At 39.3% G+C, this 20,931-nt stretch overlaps 1 protein-coding gene across 4 annotated transcripts in view; it reads right to left on the bottom strand.

The window, feature by feature from the left end:
• vav1 (vav guanine nucleotide exchange factor 1) overlaps nt 1-20,931 on the bottom strand; it is a 29,235-nt gene that overhangs the window by 2,905 nt on the left and 5,399 nt on the right. For 2 of the 4 annotated variants that reach the window (XM_076884722.1, XM_004568997.6), the window contains 24 exons: nt 16,151-16,437; nt 15,801-15,896; nt 15,590-15,706; nt 12,070-12,186; nt 9,937-9,995; nt 8,249-8,314; nt 7,692-7,800; nt 6,981-7,076; nt 6,515-6,583; nt 6,248-6,351; nt 6,052-6,151; nt 5,841-5,936; nt 5,672-5,740; nt 5,496-5,582; nt 5,316-5,401; nt 5,093-5,228; nt 4,881-4,990; nt 4,241-4,342; nt 4,017-4,111; nt 3,907-3,929; nt 3,705-3,741; nt 1,505-1,641; nt 646-732; nt 377-408 (listed from right to left, as the gene is read on the bottom strand). In XM_076884722.1, the coding sequence (XP_076740837.1) occupies nt 377-408; nt 646-732; nt 1,505-1,641; nt 3,705-3,741; nt 3,907-3,929; nt 4,017-4,111; nt 4,241-4,342; nt 4,881-4,990; nt 5,093-5,228; nt 5,316-5,401; nt 5,496-5,582; nt 5,672-5,740; nt 5,841-5,936; nt 6,052-6,151; nt 6,248-6,351; nt 6,515-6,583; nt 6,981-7,076; nt 7,692-7,800; nt 8,249-8,314; nt 9,937-9,995; nt 12,070-12,186; nt 15,590-15,706; nt 15,801-15,887 (2,021 nt within the window). In that variant the 5' untranslated portion in view covers nt 15,888-15,896; nt 16,151-16,437. The remainder of the gene's footprint in view (nt 1-376; nt 409-645; nt 733-1,504; nt 1,642-3,704; nt 3,742-3,906; nt 3,930-4,016; nt 4,112-4,240; nt 4,343-4,880; nt 4,991-5,092; nt 5,229-5,315; nt 5,402-5,495; nt 5,583-5,671; nt 5,741-5,840; nt 5,937-6,051; nt 6,152-6,247; nt 6,352-6,514; nt 6,584-6,980; nt 7,077-7,691; nt 7,801-8,248; nt 8,315-9,936; nt 9,996-12,069; nt 12,187-15,589; nt 15,707-15,800; nt 15,897-16,150; nt 16,438-20,931) is intronic. The other 2 variants (XM_004568998.6, XM_004568999.6) reach the window with 2 other exon arrangements.

The following is a 20,931-nucleotide window of genomic DNA, read 5'->3' as shown; positions in this document are numbered from 1 at the left end:
CTTCAGGAGGGCAATGGTGTGATTAAAAAGCTGTTTATAATCACTACTTTAAGGGCTCAGAATGCCGTCGTCATCGTCATCAACACGAGCCTGGGGGTGAATCACATATCACCACAGTGTACGGTACATCCCATCAGTTTGAGCGTTACAGAGTGTTCCAAACGCTGCCATTAAAACGCCTGTAATTTTCAGTATCGGGTTCTGCTTTTGCGTCTGTTAACTAGTACTACTCTATGTGTCGGCTCAGTGGTGTTTCCCACTGAGTTTTGCAAACACTGCAGCACTGTAAAAAAAAAAAAAAATCAGACCATGGTTAACCAAGGTAAGCAGAAGCTCGGCGAGCGAGCAATTGTGCCCCGTTCCTGTCAATACTCACCAGTTGAAGCCAGATAGGTCTTGGGGTGGCCTCTGGAAAGTAGTGAGATCACAGAAAAGTCACATATAAAAAGGCTGATAACAAGTTTTCATTTCCTTCTGCTTAATGTTTGTTTTCTTTACAGGAATATGCAAGCTGACAAAAACCACTTGGCTGTGCTAAATTTAGTCAGTTATTTGTTTGCTGTTCTGAGCTTATGCCTTTCTGGGAAATTAAATCTATTTGAAAATGTTGTTTTGTTTTCAAAATGGAAAAGGTAGGGTGCTTACTGGCTGCTGGATTGTACTCACAGTGAGGTAGGGCTGAACCTTTTGGCAAGGGAACCATCCCATTAGACCACTGGTTAGATTTCTTCCCTATGTCACATAATAGGAAATAACATGATCAGACTGAGTCAACCGATCAGTCACTGAAGGGTAAATCAAGCAATCGACCCCAATTGTAAAAATATTTACTCATATACAAAAGATAGCAATCTGAGGTAAGTCACACATCAAAAATCTGTAAGCAGAGGTTTAATGAGGAAGTACTGTGAAGCATGAAAGAGCTGGCTGACACCTGATTTGTGAATCAATTTTTTTTGGTTAACTATTAACAAAATGTTAAAAACTATTTCACACATGTTTTAAAGTCCTGATGGATAAAATCACAGACACTGTGTTGAGCCCATTTATGCAGCGCTGACAGTGAGACGGTTCAAACGCATGAAGGTTTTTCACTCTTCTCAGCGCATGCTTTCTTTCTCATGAATGAAACTTTCAGTAAACTGTGCCACAGTGAGCCAGCGGGAACAAAAAGCACGGCCGCGAAACCTGAGCGGCTCTGTGGATTTCTGCCGTCAGATTACGCTTATTTTCCAAATCAAAACTGTCACACAGCATCGCGACTGCATGCAGATACAAGTGCAGGTTTGGCACGAGGGAGGAAGTGGAAGACTGAGACGCAGAGAGGAAAATGTCAAAAGAGACTGAAAAAAGACAAAAGCCTCTCACACCTACACGGTAACCACAGGAAACGAGCCTTGAAAAGTCTAAAAAATAATGCATGACCCCCCCTCACCCCTCCCCTTCTTCAGTTTACTGAATGCAGAATGGAGTGCATGTATATGGCTATGTTTTTTAGGCCTACCTCCCACCAGGGCAGCTCTGCGTCAGCGCGGGTCAGCTCAATGACGTCCCCTCTGGAGAGATGAAGCGCTTGGCCGAAGCCCACAGGAGGCGGCGGCATGCCATAATACTCCTGATTTACCTCCATCTTAGGATATCCTGACAGCAGAAAGAGGAAAAAGGAGAGGTTGTGATATTTGGAAGAGCTGCAATAAGGCAAGTACTCCTGGAAAAACGAATCAAACTGGATCAAACTATTCTCTGCATATTTTTAAAAACTTTTAATTTCAGATAGACAAAGTTTACCAAAAACATCCCCTATCCCCGCCTACCATGATGCTCCGTTTAGATAAATTAAACTGGGCTACCATTAACCACACACGAGTGGGGTTCCCATCAACATGCATAAATTGGTTGAAAATAGTCCACAAACTAGTTAATGGTTGTCGCTCTGATATTTTCTACCTTAAAAGAGGGTTCAGAAAAGAAGACTGTGAGAACATCTCATTCGCTGCAAGTACTGAACTCACGGCTCAATCGGTAAGAATAAAAAAACGAAGGGAATGAGGGGAAAGCACTTTCATTCAGACGTAAGCGAACCATCCTCATTTATTTACCAGCCCTGTTATGCAACTTGAATAAATCGGGTTGGGGGTATAGTACACTGATATGTTTGACAGGTGAAGCTAAATCACTTGCTGTGATGTTTCTGGGCAGAACTGGAGGGAGATAAACCAAGATATTGACCTCAGGACTCTGATTGACAAAACAAAAAGAGTAAGAATGAAAATATTTACAAGAGTGTTGCTTTTATTCCAGTCATTACAACCAGTGAGTCACAGTTCAGTCATGACTTTTGAAATATTACATAAAATGAAACCTAAAAATCCGTTGGTCACTCCGTGGGCTTTCGTAAATTCCTAAAGTTGAGACATCGCATTACAAACATAAATCTCTTTGAGGTTGCATCAGAAAGAAAAAATCTTCAGAATCAAAAAGGTGGAGCTATCTGCCATGCTTATGCCTTCTTAGTAAGGGAAATAATCTTCTTCTGGTCAAGAGGCAAAAAGATAAGGTATTAAAACGTGCATCTAGCGATAAGATTATCAGCGTCAAAGAAAATGAATCAGACAGGCTGCAAAGTTTAGTTCCGTCGCATTTCCAGAAGACCAGCTGATTTCTATGCCAGCTCACAACAACAGATGACTCAGCAGGCAAACCTCATAAAGTGGGGTTATTTAATCCTGCAGCTGCAGCAAGCCACTCTGCAACCCACCTCCACCCCACTCTTTTTCATTCGTTGTCTGATGATCTCTACTCTGTTCTGTGCTGAGCTTTTGTTGCTGTTCTTCCTGCTTTATGCTTTACTCTTATGCACATGTAAGAACAGAGACAGCCATACCCTCTAATATAAATCAGTGCTGATGTAAACAATAAGACCCCGTGCACACAGACACACTACAGTAAAAAAATACCTTCTTTTGACGAGGAAAAAAATCAGGTTGCTCGGTCAACAGCCGCAAGCAGTTGGGGAGACCAGAGATTAAGTGTGCAACACTCTCAACCTTAACTGAATTAACCAGCCACCTGATGGCTCTCAAAAAAGTCACAGTCAAACTTATACTGACTGCAATCAGTCAGACAGATTAGTTACAGATTGTTAACACGCTGCGATCTATTTTGGTCAGCATGGTTGCCAAGCGCCTATGTCACTTTGCACTTAGTGTCTTATAGAAAATAGATCACCGTTAAACACATCACAATAAAATACAACCATACAGGCAGGAAAAGCAGACTGGGAATACTTGCTGATAATGTGATATATAACTATCTGAATTATTTATGGTGAACTCTGCTGCTAATAGAGGAGAAAATGATAATTGCCCTGCTGAAGTTCTAGCTGTCCGACATAATAGGGTATGGGTCTTTATCAGAGAAGATCACAGAGAGATTAAAGCTGATGGCAGAGAGGCTTTTAAAAATGGTCACTATATATAGATTTGGTTATAACTTTACAAACAAAGAAAGCACTTTTATGATAACACAACTCACAAGATATATGAATTGTATGTAGGTTATAACTAGGGAAGACACATCGCTACAGCTTTATATTTGAGTGTTGAACAAAAACATAACCTCAGAACCTGAAAGTCTTGTGCTGTATGCTTTCAACATGCTGGTAGAAGTAGGCTTTATAAGCTGATATATCATGAATTGCTTACCAATGCTGGAATGACCAGAGGACCTTTGAGCTTTATTCTGCAGGAGCAAAAGAAAGAAACTGTGAAGCAAAGTTTTGCGCAAGTCCCAAAGAACATCCATCCATTAAAACTGGCACGTACAATAGTGGGAATAAAAAGCCCAAAGAGGCTTTATCCACCAGCTGAGCTGGAAGTTTACAGTATGAAATATATGTAGACATACCTTTTTTGCAGAAACAGAATGATCTGTAATTTTAAAAGCAGAATTGATCATTAGACTAATTAGTAGCGGTGTTTAAACACATACATATGCATGTGTGCACGTATACAGACCTGAGTTTCGTCCACAGGCGGGTACTCTGCCTAAACATTCTTTATGTGCTGCCATCTTACAGCGAGTGCAGCGATAGCCCTGAAAAAATATCCCCCTGCAGACACATTGAGAAATTTTACCTTTAGAGGAGATTCCTTTTCTTTTTTTTTGTTAACTTGTTAATACAGTTCCACAGGAGCTAACTTGTTAACTAGTTGGAGGAATAATAGAATAACAGAAGTACCTTAACAACATTGAGCAAGCTTTACAGGAGGTGGTTTCCTCAAAGCAGTGCATCTGGAAGTCATGGTTATTTGCTGTGGAGTTCTCAGGACTCATATTTGACCTGTAAGCATAAAGCGAAACTGTTTTGACCTCAGCTGGGGGGAAGTAGGCATTCAAACAGCTGCTTTTCAGTGCCAGATACTTGGTACTTTCACTCTGGTAAAAGTACAAATCATAAGGTATCCGTTTAGAGAGACTGGCGATGAAAAAGCAGTCAAAGCCAGTGCAGTGAGACTGCAAATAATGTAACAAATAGCAGGTTGATGCGTTAAATCAACAACAGAAATCCATAAAACTAAACGTTTCCATGTCCAACCTTTTTCAGATCCGCTTCTTATTTTGTATGTTCGACAACACAAAAGTCCGTCATTACATAAATGTAATATTTTGGAGGAAAAAACAATTAACAACCTAAAACCTGCAGCAACTTATCCCAGCTCTGGTTTGCTGACATATTGAGGTGTTTTGAAAGAGCTCACTGTTTTTTTTTAGTCTATAAGTCTGAGTATAGTTTCTGGAACTTTAGCTGCTAAATATTCTTCATAGTTCTCTGATTGCTGTTTTTAGTGCTCAGCTGTACGTCCACATTTAATACTCACAGAGCCATCTCAAACTGTTCCAGCCATTTTTTCTTCAGTTCTCTGGTTTTGAAGAATAAATCATAGCCAGACCTTCCGTAGCAATCCAGCAAGAGGAACAAATAGGACCACTGTTCACATACAAAAACACACACACACAGTCAGTCCTATTGAGATGCCTTATGCCGATCTTGTTTTGTGTGTAACAGGTGTCTCAGTGCAGATTTGGAGACCTTTTTATTGTCCTTCTCTCCTGTGGTTTCATCTCGTATCTGGTAGCTGTGTAGTTCAATGATCTCTTTCAGCTCAAAAGTTTCTCCACTCTTTTTCTTACAAATAAACACGGCTTTATCAAAGAGGAACGCGTACCTGACAAACAGCAGAGCGCACACAAACGCAACGTCAAAAAACAGCTTGTAACATATCAGATGAGACGTGCGTCAGCCACACACGCACCTGTCCTGTTTCGATCTTTTCTCTGAGCTGCAAATCTTTAGTTCTCCATCGATTTTGGGACGACCGTAGAGAGCTAGAGACTGAGTCTGAGGAAGGAGGACGAGAGGGAGGATGAGCAGAAAGGAAATACAAACAACAACCAAAGAGAGACTCATTAAAAATGAAATAGTGTAACCGCACCATGTTTTCTATGGAAAGCTGAAATGTGGTGATTTGCTTGATGATCTCATTGTCTCGTTTCACCTCATTAACACTCTGCGCCAGATCCTGGAAACACACACACATGCATGCACGAGGATTAAGTATCATACTTTCAGGTTACATACAAGTAGAAATACACAAATACACACACTTACTCTCATGGCATCTAGAGCTGTTCGCAGGTTCTCCTTCTCTGTTGAGTCAGTGGTGTGTTTTACCAGCTCCTGCAGACACAAGCAAGCCACGGCAAATTAAAGCTGCTGGATAAAACCAACTGGAAACTGAAGATACAGTAAGTACCATGTATGAAGTATAAACACATGCCTGTAATAGCAGGTGGTATTTGAGGACTCTCTGCATGGGGACCATGAGTAAATCTCGTAGAGAAAAACGTCCACTGTTTGCTCTCTTTGAACACTCCTGAGAGAGAGACAGACAGAGCGAACTAGTATTAAACAACAAGAAATGATGATCAAATAAATTTGCATGAAGTTATTTAAATATGTCTAAAATGGAGCGTGTGTTTCCTCCTCACCTCCAGTTTCATCCTGATATCCTCCCTCGCATTTGAAAGCTTGTCAAGGTGTTTTGTTGCCGCCTCCACCTGACTGCAGTAACGACCGTACAGTAACAGCCTGGCGAGAGATGGGATACATAAACATATTTTTCATACATTTGTTTGTAAGATAAACAAGTGGATCTGTGTGTGTGTCTCTGCACGAGCGATATACCTCTCCTTGTAGTTCACAAACACCTGGAACAGATTCCTGGCTCCATTATTTAGGATAGAGTTCTGAACTTCTTCTAGCAATTCAGAATGGGTCTTATTCAAATCCTACACACACACACACACACACACACACACACACACACACACACACACACACACACACACACACACACACACACACACACACACACACACACACACAATGTAAACAAAGGTTTTCCATGAAGTGGGTATATCATGCAGGTGTAGAGGTAAACACCTTCTTTACCTGTACGTTGATGAAGATACTTTCAATGTCTTGTGGCTGGAGAAACCTTTGAAGAGGCTTCATAAAGTGCTGCACAGAAGAGCGAGTATGAGTGTTATTTTTAATTTTTTTTGTGCACGAGTTCTCTATACTTGTGTGCTTGTGATGTATGATGAAGGATTGAAAGAGGTGTGGAACAGGTGTATAAAAAGTGATGTTGTTACTTACGTAAAAATGCAAATTTGTGATTTTAATTTCACAGAAATTCAGATTTCTTTTTTTTTTTTTAAATGTGTGAGCTTTGAATTTCAGAAATATTAAAACATTTTTGTGTTAAGTTTAAAAGATCTCAGAAATTCACATTTTTTCTCCCCCAGCTCCTTTATGTTTTTTAAGATGGGCTCTGTCATCGTCATTATGAGTCGTTTTTTTTATTGCCATATGAATGCACCGATCTTCTTTGATCAGACTGTGGGTGTGTGCACACCTGTAGTATAGATTGCAGTGTTTCTGAGTATTTCTCTTCCGTCTGTCTGATCTCCTGCAGGCAGCACTCTCTCTTGTCCACACCAGTTTTCTGCTGCTAAAGGGCACAAAAAAAGTCAAATGAGGGTTTTTTTGCTTTTGTTTGTACTTGCCTTATACAAAAGAAATGGGTTATGGTGTTTAAGTAGCAGTAGTTATTTAAACATTAACAGAGAAGTTTAAACAACCCCTATCAAAGTCAAACAGAAAACTTTGGCACATAGGCTCTGAGGCACTGCGGTTCCTTGACCCACAAAGACTTTCAAAAACCAAAGGAGGTTTTAAGAACATTAATAAGATTGTAAAGACAAAGAAAAATTATTATTCCTGCTACACAAAATTGTATTTAATATTTCAAACTGTCCTTCTTGCTCTTTTCTTACTGAATAATTCTGACTAAAAGGTTTCTAAAAAATCTAAAATAACATGCTTCGGGTGAAGGTGTATATATTAGACATCTGCAAGTAAAACTCTAATCTGATTAAGAGTCTTTGATATGCGGACTACTCTGCCTACCGAGTCATAGCCTCACATGAGGTGATAAGAAACACAGTGAAACCCAGATTTTAGTGCAGAAGTACTTTGTTGGAAGACCTGCAAAGTTTGCAGGTTGCAAGTGAAGGCTACACCCTCCTTTTTGTTGCAGGTTACAGGTCACATGGGAACCACTCACAGTTTCAGGCGGTTCATCTGTCCTCATCAAGTCTTCATAGATCTCATCTCCTTCGTTCTCCTCATCCTCCACAAAGTCGTACAAGTCATCATCTTCATCCACTGTATCACTAATACACAAAACACATGCAAAGTACTTACTGTTATCACCTTTGGCTTTTTTTCTTAAATATATCTGTGCTGTATACGGAGCGTCACTAACCTGTACACCACCTGTATAGCTGGTGGAATATAACATTTCTCCACTTGCAATAAACCATCACATCTCCCAGTTTGATTCAATTAAAATTCAAAATGTCCTGACAAGACTCTTAAATTGAATTCTTAAAAGTAAAATAATGCAGAATTTTTGCTGGTAGTTTTCTGTTTGAGTATTTTGAACTTTTCTACAGGTCAAAATGTGGCATTATGAAAGCATTTCCTTGTGAAGATGTTAAAGTTTTATAGGAAAATCCTCAAATCATACAGCCACACAACAAAAAGAGAGAGAGAAAAATTGGCAGCTATTTAAAACAATCTCTCTCCCTCCATTTAGACATTATAGAGAAAAAGGCTTACTCTATCTGGTCAGACAGGCCGCTGTAGATCTCCTCATCAAGAGTGCATCCCTCTAAAGGAAAAGGCCTGTTGAAGGGAAGGTGAGTGTGTTAAAGCAACAAAAAAAGAGAGTGAAAATTACAACTGAATAAAGGTTAATATAATATTAGTAATTAAGCATGAATTTAGGTTCCAGGCTGAAGGACAAAACCCCATTACTGTGGTGCTGACTTCCTGATGAGCCGGCGTATTTAATGGTAATGGAAAGGATTAAAATTTTTAAGTGCCCAGAAATCTAACAAAAACCTGTTGTGCTCAAAATATAAAGATTAAATGCCACTTAAATTAATGAGTTACAAAACTTGAAACTTTCGGGAACGTTCTGTCAAGTTAAGAAACAACAGTCTTATCTGGCACTGAGGAAGTGCTGTTATCTGCTACACCAACTTTCAGCCTAAGAAAAAAAACAGCCACAAGTCTCTGGTCCATATAACCAATTTCAGTTGTATAAAAATTATATTCTCGCTTTTAGGGTGGCATGGCCACAGACCAACAAAAAAGTAATCCCAAGTAAGCACTTTCACATCCACGTGGTAGGATAAGGGTATAATTTCATGTTGTGCAATAAACCATTTGAGACTAGTTATTTAAAACTCCATAATTTCCACATTTCTACAGAAAACAGTTATGATTAGGACATTTATTATAAAAAAAAAAGTTGACCATCTTAAACAAGTTACTTCTCCCTTCTCTGCCAACGCATCTGTTTTCTTTCTGCCAGCAACGAAATCGTCTGTGTGATTTCTATAAACCCCAAATATTTCAAGGAAGCAAACAGACAAATAATAAATGCTTCACACTAACAGATAACACACACATCAGATAATTAATAAAATACTACAAATTTAAAAATGCTGATAAAGCTTTTTACAATTGCATTTAAAGGCATTTGTTGTTACGTTTGGCTCTGGATGATGTCAGTGAGATCGCATTAAAGGTAGGTCGATCCAGATATCGGCACCAACAATAGTATTGGTATCAAATCGATAGTAGCATGATAGAGCATAGAAACAATGTATCGATTCTAAGTCCAGTATGTAATCGACTGCTTTAAATTAATTCTTTTTTTGGGAAATGAGAGAATATACCTCAGACGTGCACCATGAAAAATGTCTGAAACTTTTTGTGTTGACTGTCACATCTATTTTATTTATAGCTTATAGCCCATTTACACAACAGAAGATGACCCAAAGTGCTTTGGAGACTGGCACATTTAAATACCCCAAAAGCTGAAAGTTGTGTTTTGTTGTGTTAACCCATTATTGTGGAAAGTAAAACTCACGGTGATTTGGTGGTCATTAAAATGTGTTCAGAATTTGCGAACTGATGATGATTCATCTAAAAATTCATGACACACTGCTCTCCCATACATGAGCTGCCTTTATAAGTTACGGGTATTGCTACTGGTATTGGCAGTACTGGCCCTGTATTTATTTGGCATGAGATCAAGACCAAAATTTCCAGTATTGCACAACACTGGATCAGATATCCTGAATATGATTAGGATATGAGGGCTTATCATAAGAAAGTCGTCTTAAAAGGAGAGCTGGATGGAAGGTGATAGTCTAAGAATACAAGCATGGACTTAGCAGTTAGCACAAGTGGTCCCTTTAAACTTCAATTTTAGTTACAGGCAGGAATGTACTTACTGAAATCCTCTTTGGACAGCAATGGACGAATGAGACAGGGTGGACAACGTATCTATGACCTTACACAGACAGAAACACACAAAGAAGTATAGTACACAATTAACAATCTTGTACAGAGTGTGGGAACACACACTGGCAGAGAAACTGTAAAACTGTTTAACACTTTAAATGTGAACACTAAATAATGGCCTAGTTTCACTCTCGCTCTGTTTGACAGTTCAATTAAAAAGAGCATAATCACGGTGGGTGTTGAAATTTCATGTGAAATGTGATCAGAAACATACAAAAACAGTGGTTAAAATGAAAGTGAACGCTCTTTGTTTAAAGGAAAGCATGTATTAGCGAGTTTAAATGTTGGTTTATAACTTACTAACCAAGTAAGTAAGGGGCAGTTTGTTTTTGTCACACATTTTGAGCTTCTTTGACACGCTTTTTCACTTTTCAGCATGTTTTCTTTCTGTGTGATGCCACTTGACTTGTTTCAGCTGAAACTTGTCTTCCAACACTTCTGGTTAAGTAAAAAAAAAAAAAAGGACTAAGGAATACATTTCTCAGTCAGCATTTTTCGGTCTAATTTCTGCTTTCATTCAAGACAGAAAAAAAGAGTAAAGATCCAACAAGAAGTGAAAGTCTGTGGTTCTGAGAAGTCCTGTGGAAAAGAAATCAGTGAACTAATTCAAACTGCTATCTTAGTAGCAGAGAATTCAATAGAAAACACTAATTAGCTTTCTGATGAAGTGGTGGTTAAAAAAGATCCAAACAGCTGTGTGAGAGAACAGATGTTTCCCATACTAAAATGTTTTATGCTTAGCTAAGCCCATCGTCTGCTGTCTGCTTGCTTTCTGTTTAAATGCATCAACCCCTTCTTTCATCCTTATATCCACCATAGGTTATCAGAAGTTCCACTTAAGAGAAATGTCTATGTTAAATCTTGAGATGATGGCTAGAAACCACTGAACTAAGCTGTATCAAAAGCAATTTGTGATGCAAGCTCTGCTATAACAGCAAAGTAGAGCTCACACACCGACGGGTAAGCGTTAGCAGTTTAATAAAGCAATAGATTATAATAAGATATCTCTCGGAGCAGGTTTTGTGCCGATGGACTTTATTTACTTGTGTACAGGATCTACCACACCCATGTTTTCTACATTAAATTGTTATGGGTGACTGAGTGGAAGCTGCAAAGTGAAACGAGAAGCTTAGTGACAGTAACACACTGTAAAGTTGATGAAATGACCCCCCCCCCCCCCCCTCCAAAAATAAAATGTCCTGATGACTCATTTTGAGGACATGGCTTCATCTTAGCTTGCACAGACAAAAAAAAGTGCTCATTTCAAATCCACTCTTGGTTGCTTTAAATCGCTGCACTGCATAGAAAGTGAAAGAGAACTGTTGAGTACTGCATTCATGCCTTTGCTCTGACACTTCACATTAGAAAATCACCAAGCTACTTCCTGTTAGGGCTTTGTGGGTGTCTGCAAGCTGCAGTAAGGCGTTAGGACTTCATGCTTCAATTTAGACGTCTGCCGTAATGACTGAGCTACGAGTGCATCATGAGTTCCCCTTTCAGGTACAATTTTGGGTTCTTCAGATCTTTAAATTTTTATTCATCGTGTAACCATCAGGAAGAGATTTCATCCGTGCAAGATACAGCAAATAAACGACCGTAAAAAGACGATGACACAAAGTAATAAACACTTATCCTCTGGGACAAGAGAAGCAAGGAGTGCCACAAATGATGGCCTGGACCTGATCTCAAACTCAGTCAAACAGAGTCAGCCTGAGGCAGCATGATGGGACACTGAGGCAAGCTAAATCTACAGGAGAACTGTAGTGCGATTCTCCAAAGTGCAAGAGTGCCTGGAGAATTTGTTTCAAAAGCAAACGTAAAATGTGGTCACAACATGAATGTAGTTTTTCCTGTTTACTACATTTAGTGTAAAGCTAAAAGCTTTGGAGCTTTTAGCGTTCATCGTGATAGCGCAGTGGAGAGAAGAAAGGAAGGGTGAGGAGAGAGAAGACACGTGCTGGATGGTTCGGGGCAGATTCAAACCCAACTTTGTTTAAAGTTAATCAGTAATTAAAATTAACTCAGGGAATATGTCCGAAAGATAGATTTTTGCATGGTCATACCTTTCCAAAGTCCCGAACATCAAACAGATCAAAGGCTTCAAATAGTTCATTCTTCTTCAGATGAAACTTGTCTTGACAAACTCCCAGGAATGTCCGGATATTCTTTAAACACAGGAACTAAAAAAAACCAGAAACACAATCATCACTTTTTTTATAAGTTATATTATTCAATTCAGTTCAGCTGATCTATAAACCAAATAACCATAAATATACATGTGCAATTTTTACATGATAACAAATATGGGCATTGGGCCATACCTCTTGTATCTAGGCTTTAATATGTAGTAGTGCAATATTTAAACTCATACTTAGTTGTTTTTGTTTTAGATGCATTCTGCTTGTGCAGTGTGGATCAGAGTGAAGCTGCATTTCGATCGCGTGGATGTCCCGCACATATTGCACAACTGACAATAAAGTTGACTTTGACTTGAACATTTATGAAAGCATGGGTTGTTCTAAAGAGCTCGCTGAATGTGTTGGTATCGTAATAATTTGTGAGTTTTCTTCCCTCCTACATGCTGCAACTCGGCTACAAAGATTCGGTGCACATAAGGTTACAGAGCGAGGTCACAGAGTGCTGAGAGACACACGGATACATGGTGCACTAAAATTTCCAACACTCTGCTGACTCAATAACTGCAGCGCTCCAAACCACCTCTGGCATTAACATCAACACAAAAACTGTACGCTGGGAGCTTCATGTAATGGGTTTAAATGGCCGAGCAGCTCCTGTGGTCCAGTAGATTTGTCCATACAGTGTATTCTAGCCTTACTCTGGATCCTGAGTAATCTGTTTTTCAATCAGTCAAGTTAAATAAATGTGTATAATTCAACAGACTTATTTCTCACTGATTTAAATATGTAGGTAAACACAGGTGTTGGTAATCACATTAATTAAGGCTCTGTACTTAATCTGAGAAGAACTCTTGATTAATATTATTAGTAAGATCTGAAAAGCTCCATACTTTGTGTCCGAATGGCAGCCATGAAACAGGTCTACTGGGTTTTTCCTGGTCTTCAGCGGTGTTGACTGTATTTCTTATCTTACTTATCAGAAATCTATATTTTCCTGTTTTATGTTTGACCAAACTTCCCCCAAAAACACTGTTATAGTGATTTTTCACTGGAAGGCCATCAAAACCTCCAATCTTTGTTAAACACAGATGGTTTAAGTTCCGAAATGTCTCGTGTTTTTTAGAAGTGACAATCAAATGAAACGAGCAACTGATGATGCCACAATGGGCTCTGGGAACGTGTGATCAGCCTTTATGACTGTGCTCAAATACTTAGTATATATTTAGTGTAATATTTAGTAGTTCAAAATATTAACAGAAATGTTAATGAACAGATCCATGAAAACAGGAACTATATTAACAAGTTAAAAAAAAAAAAGATTTCTCTCAATAGTTAAAAATAATTTAGAAGCAAATCAAAAGCAGTCGAAAAGAAAACACGTCTTTTTTAGCTACAATTGTAACAAATCAATAAAAACTTGACAAGTTTAGAAAATTGAAAGATTACAAATTAATAATAAATATCTTCAAAGCCAACGAGCCTGTTTGAGAAGGAACAAGCTGCTGTCTTTCTTTCAACACTTAGATTCCACATACGCTTTGTTACAGCCCTGACCAGACTGTAAATACTCATCAGCAGCACGGACCACGTAACCATCAAGCACAATGAGCTAAAATGTGTGCCACTAAAAAGAAGCAGTTCGAAGGACATCTAAAATATGACTGCAGAAGAAACCACACGGAGCAGAGTGTGCAGTGCAACTGACATGGTGGTCAGACATATGCCGCTTTACATAACTTCCTGCTCTCTCTGTGTGTGTGTGTGTGTGTGTGTCTCTCTCTCTGTGTCTCTTCAGCAGTGGGAAATGCGGAACTCTAATTTGAGAAAAGGGGAAACGTTTAGTTCTGACTGATACTGCTGCACACATCATGTCGCCCTGCCAGGAGATCACATTAACATGCAATCAAGTATTTGTTTTTACACTACTAAAATAATCCTTATTGCAAGAGCACAGACAAGATTGTCTAATTGTGTAATTGTGTCAACAGGTGTGTGTGTGTGTGTGTGTGTGTGTGTATGCACATTTGTATACGCCTGTGAGTCTACGTCACAGTGTACACGTCCGGCCTTCTGTTAATCAGCGGATGTTTCTTAACCACTTTTGACCTCATAGGATTTCCCAGAGTTTCCCATGCATATGTCAAAGGCCATTAACTCCTGCACTGTTTGCAGATCTCCAGTAAGGAGGGCCTTCTTAAGATTTCAGCTTAAAAAGGCCCAACATGCTCTACTTTAGGTTATGATATTCTACCATCCTGTCTTTCAAATGTTTTTAACTCATATTTGCCACCCTTTTAATTATCTCATGCCGTTCAACCCTTTTGTTTTTTGTTTTGTTTTTTTAGCTAATGTGTTTTTTAGCTTGCATGCACTGTCAAAAACAATTTTTTGGACAAAGTTGAAAAGACGAGGAAATGTAGGCAGGAATCAACAGGACTTTTTGAGAGTTATATTTAAAAAATGCATAGCTTAAGTATGTATTAAAAATGAATATATTAGCAATATATAAGAAATCACGCCCTTATGTCTGTGTTGTAAATGTACTGGAGCTAACACCTGGCTAACGTAGTGTAGCAGAAAATGTAAGAAGATAGGAAAGTATTCTGCCTGCTACAATCCAGAAAAAAAAGGTTCACCTAACCACATGCCATACCTCAAAAACATTGCTTGTAGTTTGTGAAATCTCTGCAAAAACTGAAGTCAGCTGTTTCTGCTCCCATTTCACACAAACAGCCTGTTTCTTATCTTTATGCTAAGCTAAGCTAACCATAGAATGGTATCAGTTTTCTCATTTGACTGTCTATAACAAAGGTATACACAAAATATTAGGCATATTCAAAGTGAGGAGAAACGATAAGAGGTGAAAGTATTTTTATCATATCCCTTGTGGAGTATACTCTGTAGAAATATGATCAAATTAAAGCACTTTCCAGCTGCCAGTGCGATTACGGTGCTTCGAAGTCGTTCATATGAGTCCAAAAGTTTCTAATTGTCAAATAAGAAAATAGTTGACATATCACAAAGAGTCTTGCTTCGAGCACAAATCCTGAATTTTCCTGAGCTGTGACTATTCTGGATTACAATGCAGCAATTTGGTATCATCAAATCCTATAAAAGTGAAGAATACATTTTTAAATTGGAAAATGTTGACAAAACCCCTGTGTATAAAGAGATAATTAAATAACAAAAATTTTAGAGTTTTTTTTAAACATTTATTTATTATTTCTCTTTGTCTTCTAGTTGTCTCCTTTTGTTCTCCTTCATTATCATTATCCTGATCACTACATGCTCCCGGATGTACCGATAATGACTGAAGCATTTTCCTATCATGCAGCATCAGGGCCTCAGTAAGCCATGGTGGTAACAATAGCAATGTCCTATGGAAATGCATCAGGAAAAAGTCTGGGTGTGTGCGTATGTGTGTGTCTCTGGCATTGTGTCTTACCTGCGACATCTGTGGGCGTAGGTTGATCTCTCTCAGGTTGACAGCCTGAGGCAGCAGGTTGTTGAGCAACTGGCAGAGCAGCACGCCATCTCTCAGAGCCTGAGCCAGGTCGCACACCTGTCATAGCGCACACACAGAATTAATTTGAGGAACTGAAACGAGTTTGTGTATTCACACACAGGTGAATATGAATGTGTCGCTGCTTATTTACCTGTGCACCCTCCAGAGTGACCCTGTGGTTCTCTGGAAGAACTCGGCAGTCGATCAACCACATCGCGCACTGCCGCCACAGCTCCATCTTGGTTTTCTGAATGAAAAATAGAAAAAAGGGCAAACACACAGACAGAACTTAGACATGCGGCGTTCAATCAAATGGAGAGCAAAATGAATGTTCAATCAGAAAGGCGCACAGCAGACACTCAGCAATGCCTATCACGCCGTCATTCAGTGAAACACCTTTGTTGAAACTCAATGCAACAAAAAAAAAAGTTGCCGCTGTCTCAGTAAACCTGATCGTACGAGTCCAAATCAACACAGGACCATTTAACCATCGGTCCTTACCTTCACTGGTTCCTCCCGGCACTTCTATGTGTTCTTTCTGATGTTAACCTCCCTGTCTTCCTTTCATTATCTCATTTTCAGACTTCGGCGCTCTTGTTCTGTCGTTCTTCCGTGGTGGGTGTTCTGCAGAGCTGCACTGTGTTGAAGGCTTTTAACTTTTTTCCCGCAACTTCCTTTTTCCTCTGACGCACCCTCTCTCTCTCTCTCTCTCTCACTCACACACACTCACACACACACATACACACTCAAAAAGCTGCTGCTGCTGCTGTTGTGACAACTGGCACAAGCTGATAAAAAAAGAGTGAGACTTGATGAAAATGTATGTGAGACATGAGACAGAAAAGCAGCAAGTAAGCCGCTGGACTGTCAACAAAGAAACATTACTTGTCTAGTCATCTACGCACTGATATTTCGCCTCAATAAGGATTTTTTATCCACTTTTGTGGCAGTAAAACGCTGCAGGAACCAAACACACATCAATAAATCTGTGAAATTCAAAATTACACTGCAGAGTTCATATTTAATCTGTCCTAAAGCTCAACAGCAGAGAGACACACTGTCTATCAAAGGAAAATCCTCGAGCTGCCTAATGAATAATGAAACATCTCCTCAAACACTCTGACAGCACCCAGGGGTGATTTTACCCTCATGTTGGCACTTAAAAAAAAAAAAAATTCACAGCTGAGACGCCCCAAAATCAAAACTCATTCAGATGTAACATCTCAAACTAAATCTTTACGAATTTCTTTTTGTGCGACTAAAAACAGTGGAAGTACCGTCTAGTGATATCAGTAATTTAAGCCTTCACTCATTAACAATAAAGCAGGAGAGCAGTATTTAGTCAAGTACAATTTTGGGATATTGTTATCCATATAAGTACTTCCACTGGTACTTTGCATTTTTACTCCATCCAATATATGAGAAGGAAATGGAATGGCTTTTGCACATTTTACTTGCAAAACATACAACTGTTGATTTCAAATTTCAATGCCATCTATGTTTTTTTGACGGTTTGTCCAGTTCAGAGTGACAGGAAGCTGGTAAACCATGAAGAGCTTGCCAGTCTACAGGACGATTGACACAGAGAGTCAGACAACTGCTCACACTCGGCTTCACACTTACAGTGAATTTAGAATCACCACTTAACCTAACGTGCAAGCCCTTAAACTGTGGGAGGAAGTCAAAGTACCCAGACAGAGAGCCTATGCAGTCACAAGGATAATATGCAAAATCCACACATTGAATTTTCATGCAGTGTTGTGCACATGACTACAAATTTGTCACATAGTAAATAATAGATAGAGCCACATAAAAATGTAAACACTGTTGATTTTGGCAATTTGGGGGGCATTGTAGTTACTGTTACTTATCATAATAAAGATAAAATTAGATTACAATCCTTTCCTCAGAACTATAAAGTTGCAATATTAACACGTCTATTCAAGTCCGGAACGCTTTCCACTGTGAGTTATCTGTATTTTTAAATATCAGATTTATCTTTCTAAATTTATGCTGGTGGTATGGCTTCTTGGAGACTGCTGAGCTTTTTTTCAAATATGCATTTATTTTTAAAATGGCCGATAACTTTTCACTCAAATCTCTGTTCTGAGGTGGCAGGAAATGTGTCAAAATGATCTGAGTGTCTAGGTTAGAGTTGGAAGGGGAAAAAAGAAAGAAGTATGGAAGAGCTGTTTTGCAAGAAAAGTCGGTTTAACTTATGGTGAACAGCAACCACTGTGGCCACAAGATGAAATTGCAGGATTACAGTAATAGCATTACTGATGATTGAGCAACATTAGGCGTTACACACATTTGACCCAAGCGTTCACAGAGGGAGGGTTTTATGGGTATTTCTTCTTATGGTGGCATAGTCTTGGTTTAAAATATATGGACGGGACAGTGAGCTGATTCATGTAGACCAGGAAACAGAAGAGAAGACGTGACTGATGAAGGGTATGACGCACCTCCCTCATGTTTTAGTCAAGGCTATTACATATCTTAAATTTCAAACGGGTGCTAATGATGTGATTATGATGGAACCCTAAAGCCCTGGGTTGAGAGCTAGATTAAAAAAAAGGCAGCAGATCTTCTGGAGGTTTGTAAGGCTGTTTCACAGCTCGTCCAAGAGGCTTCTTCAGCTCTAAAAAGCAATATGGAGAGTCCCAGGTATTTAACCCCTAGTGGGCATTGTCCCCTTTGGAGGTGAACCAGGTCGTTGAGCCACTATTGATCATGTTAGTCATAACATGAGCTAAGGTGTGGAAAAAAAAGACATGGGCCATTACCATCACTACTGTGAGACCTTGTCCCCAAACCATCATGAGACTTATTGAGGTCACCTGACACAAGGTGTGAGTGGGGGTGAAGCATCTGGGAAGACTGCATCATCGGGGGCTGATAGCTGGTGTCATAAATTACCACCTGTATTCAACGCTGGTTGTTCACAGTGGACATAGATCAGGGGTGTCAAACATAAGGCCCGATCCAGCCCACTGGATAGCTCTGGAAAATGTGAAGGACAGCATAAATTTTGGATTTTTAACTCTACTTTTTTTTAATGTTTTACAGTTTTTCCTACAGGTAAAGACTCTCCCATGGCCATTCATACTGCACCAAAGTAATCAAGTAACAGATAAACAGTTAAATTCAGAAATTTAAATGACAGAAAAGGTCTCGTTGTACAATAATTTTTGCTTGTTTTTTGTCAGTTAACAAAGACTTTCTCTTTTATAACTAAATGAATTGAGTGCATTGAGCTACCAGAGCTTTTTCTCTAGTTTTACACATTTATTTTATACAGCTGACAGATTTATTTCATTCACTGCAGCAGCATTTCTTTGTTGTGTAGAGAGACTGATGTGCATTCTTGAAATTGCTCTTCTTTATTTTTAATCTCACTGATTTAATGTATATTTAAAATTCTTTACACTGACAGAAAATAGACTACCACTGGTCCGGCTAACTTAAGTGGGCTGTATGTGGCATCCTCAAAAGTATCCTTTGTCCTTTAGGTGCGTTTGTACAGCGGAGTCCTCTCCTGTTGATGAGGCTATTCTATGTTGAACCTTGTGTTTATAGAGCAGGTGTTTCATCTACATAGAGGTCCGAGCACTCCTCACTGCCCTGCACAGCAAACACTATGTTGTTTAGCTTGTGTTTTACCCTCGGGACAAACCAGTTTGTATCTGGTTGTGATGTCATTTTTGGAGAAAATACTTCATTCATTCAGGGCTTCTTCAGTCCTCAAAACAAAAAGTGGATTTCTCATCACCCACTGGAACTCAAAGTAGCTGTGATCAGGACCTCTACACCATGGGAGAAGAACATTATCTCTAAGGGAGGACAAAAAGAAGAGGAGTACACACATGTTGGCCTAAATCAAATCAGCAAAGATGCACAGGAAAAAATGTCAGAAACCAAAATGAATACCAAATGGAACAACTGTCGTCCTTTATGTAGCAAGTTTGTCAGAGAAACTACAGTTGCCTTTTTTTAAGCTCTCAAGACTACTATGACCTGGATGACTGAAACTATGGTAAATGATAACCTTTACTCCACTGAAGATTAGGAAGTTTACCACCTAAACAGAATTTAATGCTGTCGAGTCACAAGACTACAACTTTTTCCTGATCCCTGGGGTGTAACCGTATCAGTAATACAATATCGTTAAAACTGAGTTTTTCCTTCCTACTGTCACCATGTGCTTGCTCAAAGGGGCTCATCTGATTGTGGAGGTTTTCTCTGTATTATTGTAGGGTGTTTACCTTAAAATCTCAAAAAGCACTTTGAGATAAATAATTGAACTAAATTCTCACAGGATGTTAAAAGTAAAAAACAACTCACAATCCACATTCAATCAAAACGGACATCAAACTCATATCTTGCTGGAGAGACTGGTCCAAATGTGGAGTGAAGCCTTGAAACCAGACTATGCAAATAAATGATGGCACCCAAAATGTAAGCAGCAGCGTCTGACTATTCACACTCTGTCCACAGACCTGCTGCTGCTTCTCATAATGTTAAATTCATTATGCTTTTATCATGCTTCATAGCATCCTCTGTGCTCCACTCCCCCCCAAAATTAAGATTCATGTTAATTATATAGCACTAGGTTGTAAAACAAGACGCAAGATAATGTTGGAATAAATAATTCATCCAGAAGAAAAAAGCTTTTATTCATGGTGAAACGCGCAGGATGATTTCAGCCTGAGGAAATGAACTACTGTGAAGTCTGGTGGTACAGTGGCAGATTGTGGCTCTTGGTATTCTTTGGGCTCACCTCACTAAAAGTCATCCATACTTAAAAGACAGATGTGTTCAATGTAACCCTTTCAGTCTTGGTTCGTACACACGCAACAATAGAGGGGGATGTTTCCTGTCAAGAACCTGGCACTGTACCACCATCATGGAAGATGTTGAAATCCCTTAAGTTCCCCTTTATGAATCAAAAAGCGAGGAGGGTTCTCGATCAAACACTGATACAGCCTCCCTTACATATGCGCCTTTAAACATCCTCGCTGGGAGGAGCTACGGTGAGAGAAAGAGATGAGAGGGAGGGAAACAGGAAGACATGCTGGTTTAATGAAAAGCACCCGGCTCAGCAGGGATTTCAAACCTTTATGTTGAGAGGCCAAACAGCTTCAAAAGTCTTGTTCTAATAAGACATTAATCCTGCACTGTTTACTTTCCCCCTTTGCAGGTAGCCTTTCACTTTCCAACAACTATTCTGGCTCTGTATTGGCCAGCATTGGCCTTGCTGAATGCAATCAGCCTTATCAGCA

The sequence above is a fragment of the Maylandia zebra genome, linkage group LG6, assembly GCF_041146795.1.
Source record: "Maylandia zebra isolate NMK-2024a linkage group LG6, Mzebra_GT3a, whole genome shotgun sequence".
NCBI lineage: Eukaryota > Metazoa > Chordata > Actinopteri > Cichliformes > Cichlidae > Maylandia > Maylandia zebra.
The sequence above is the reverse complement of the archived record's forward strand: the minus strand, read 5'-3'. Positions and strand labels throughout refer to the sequence as shown.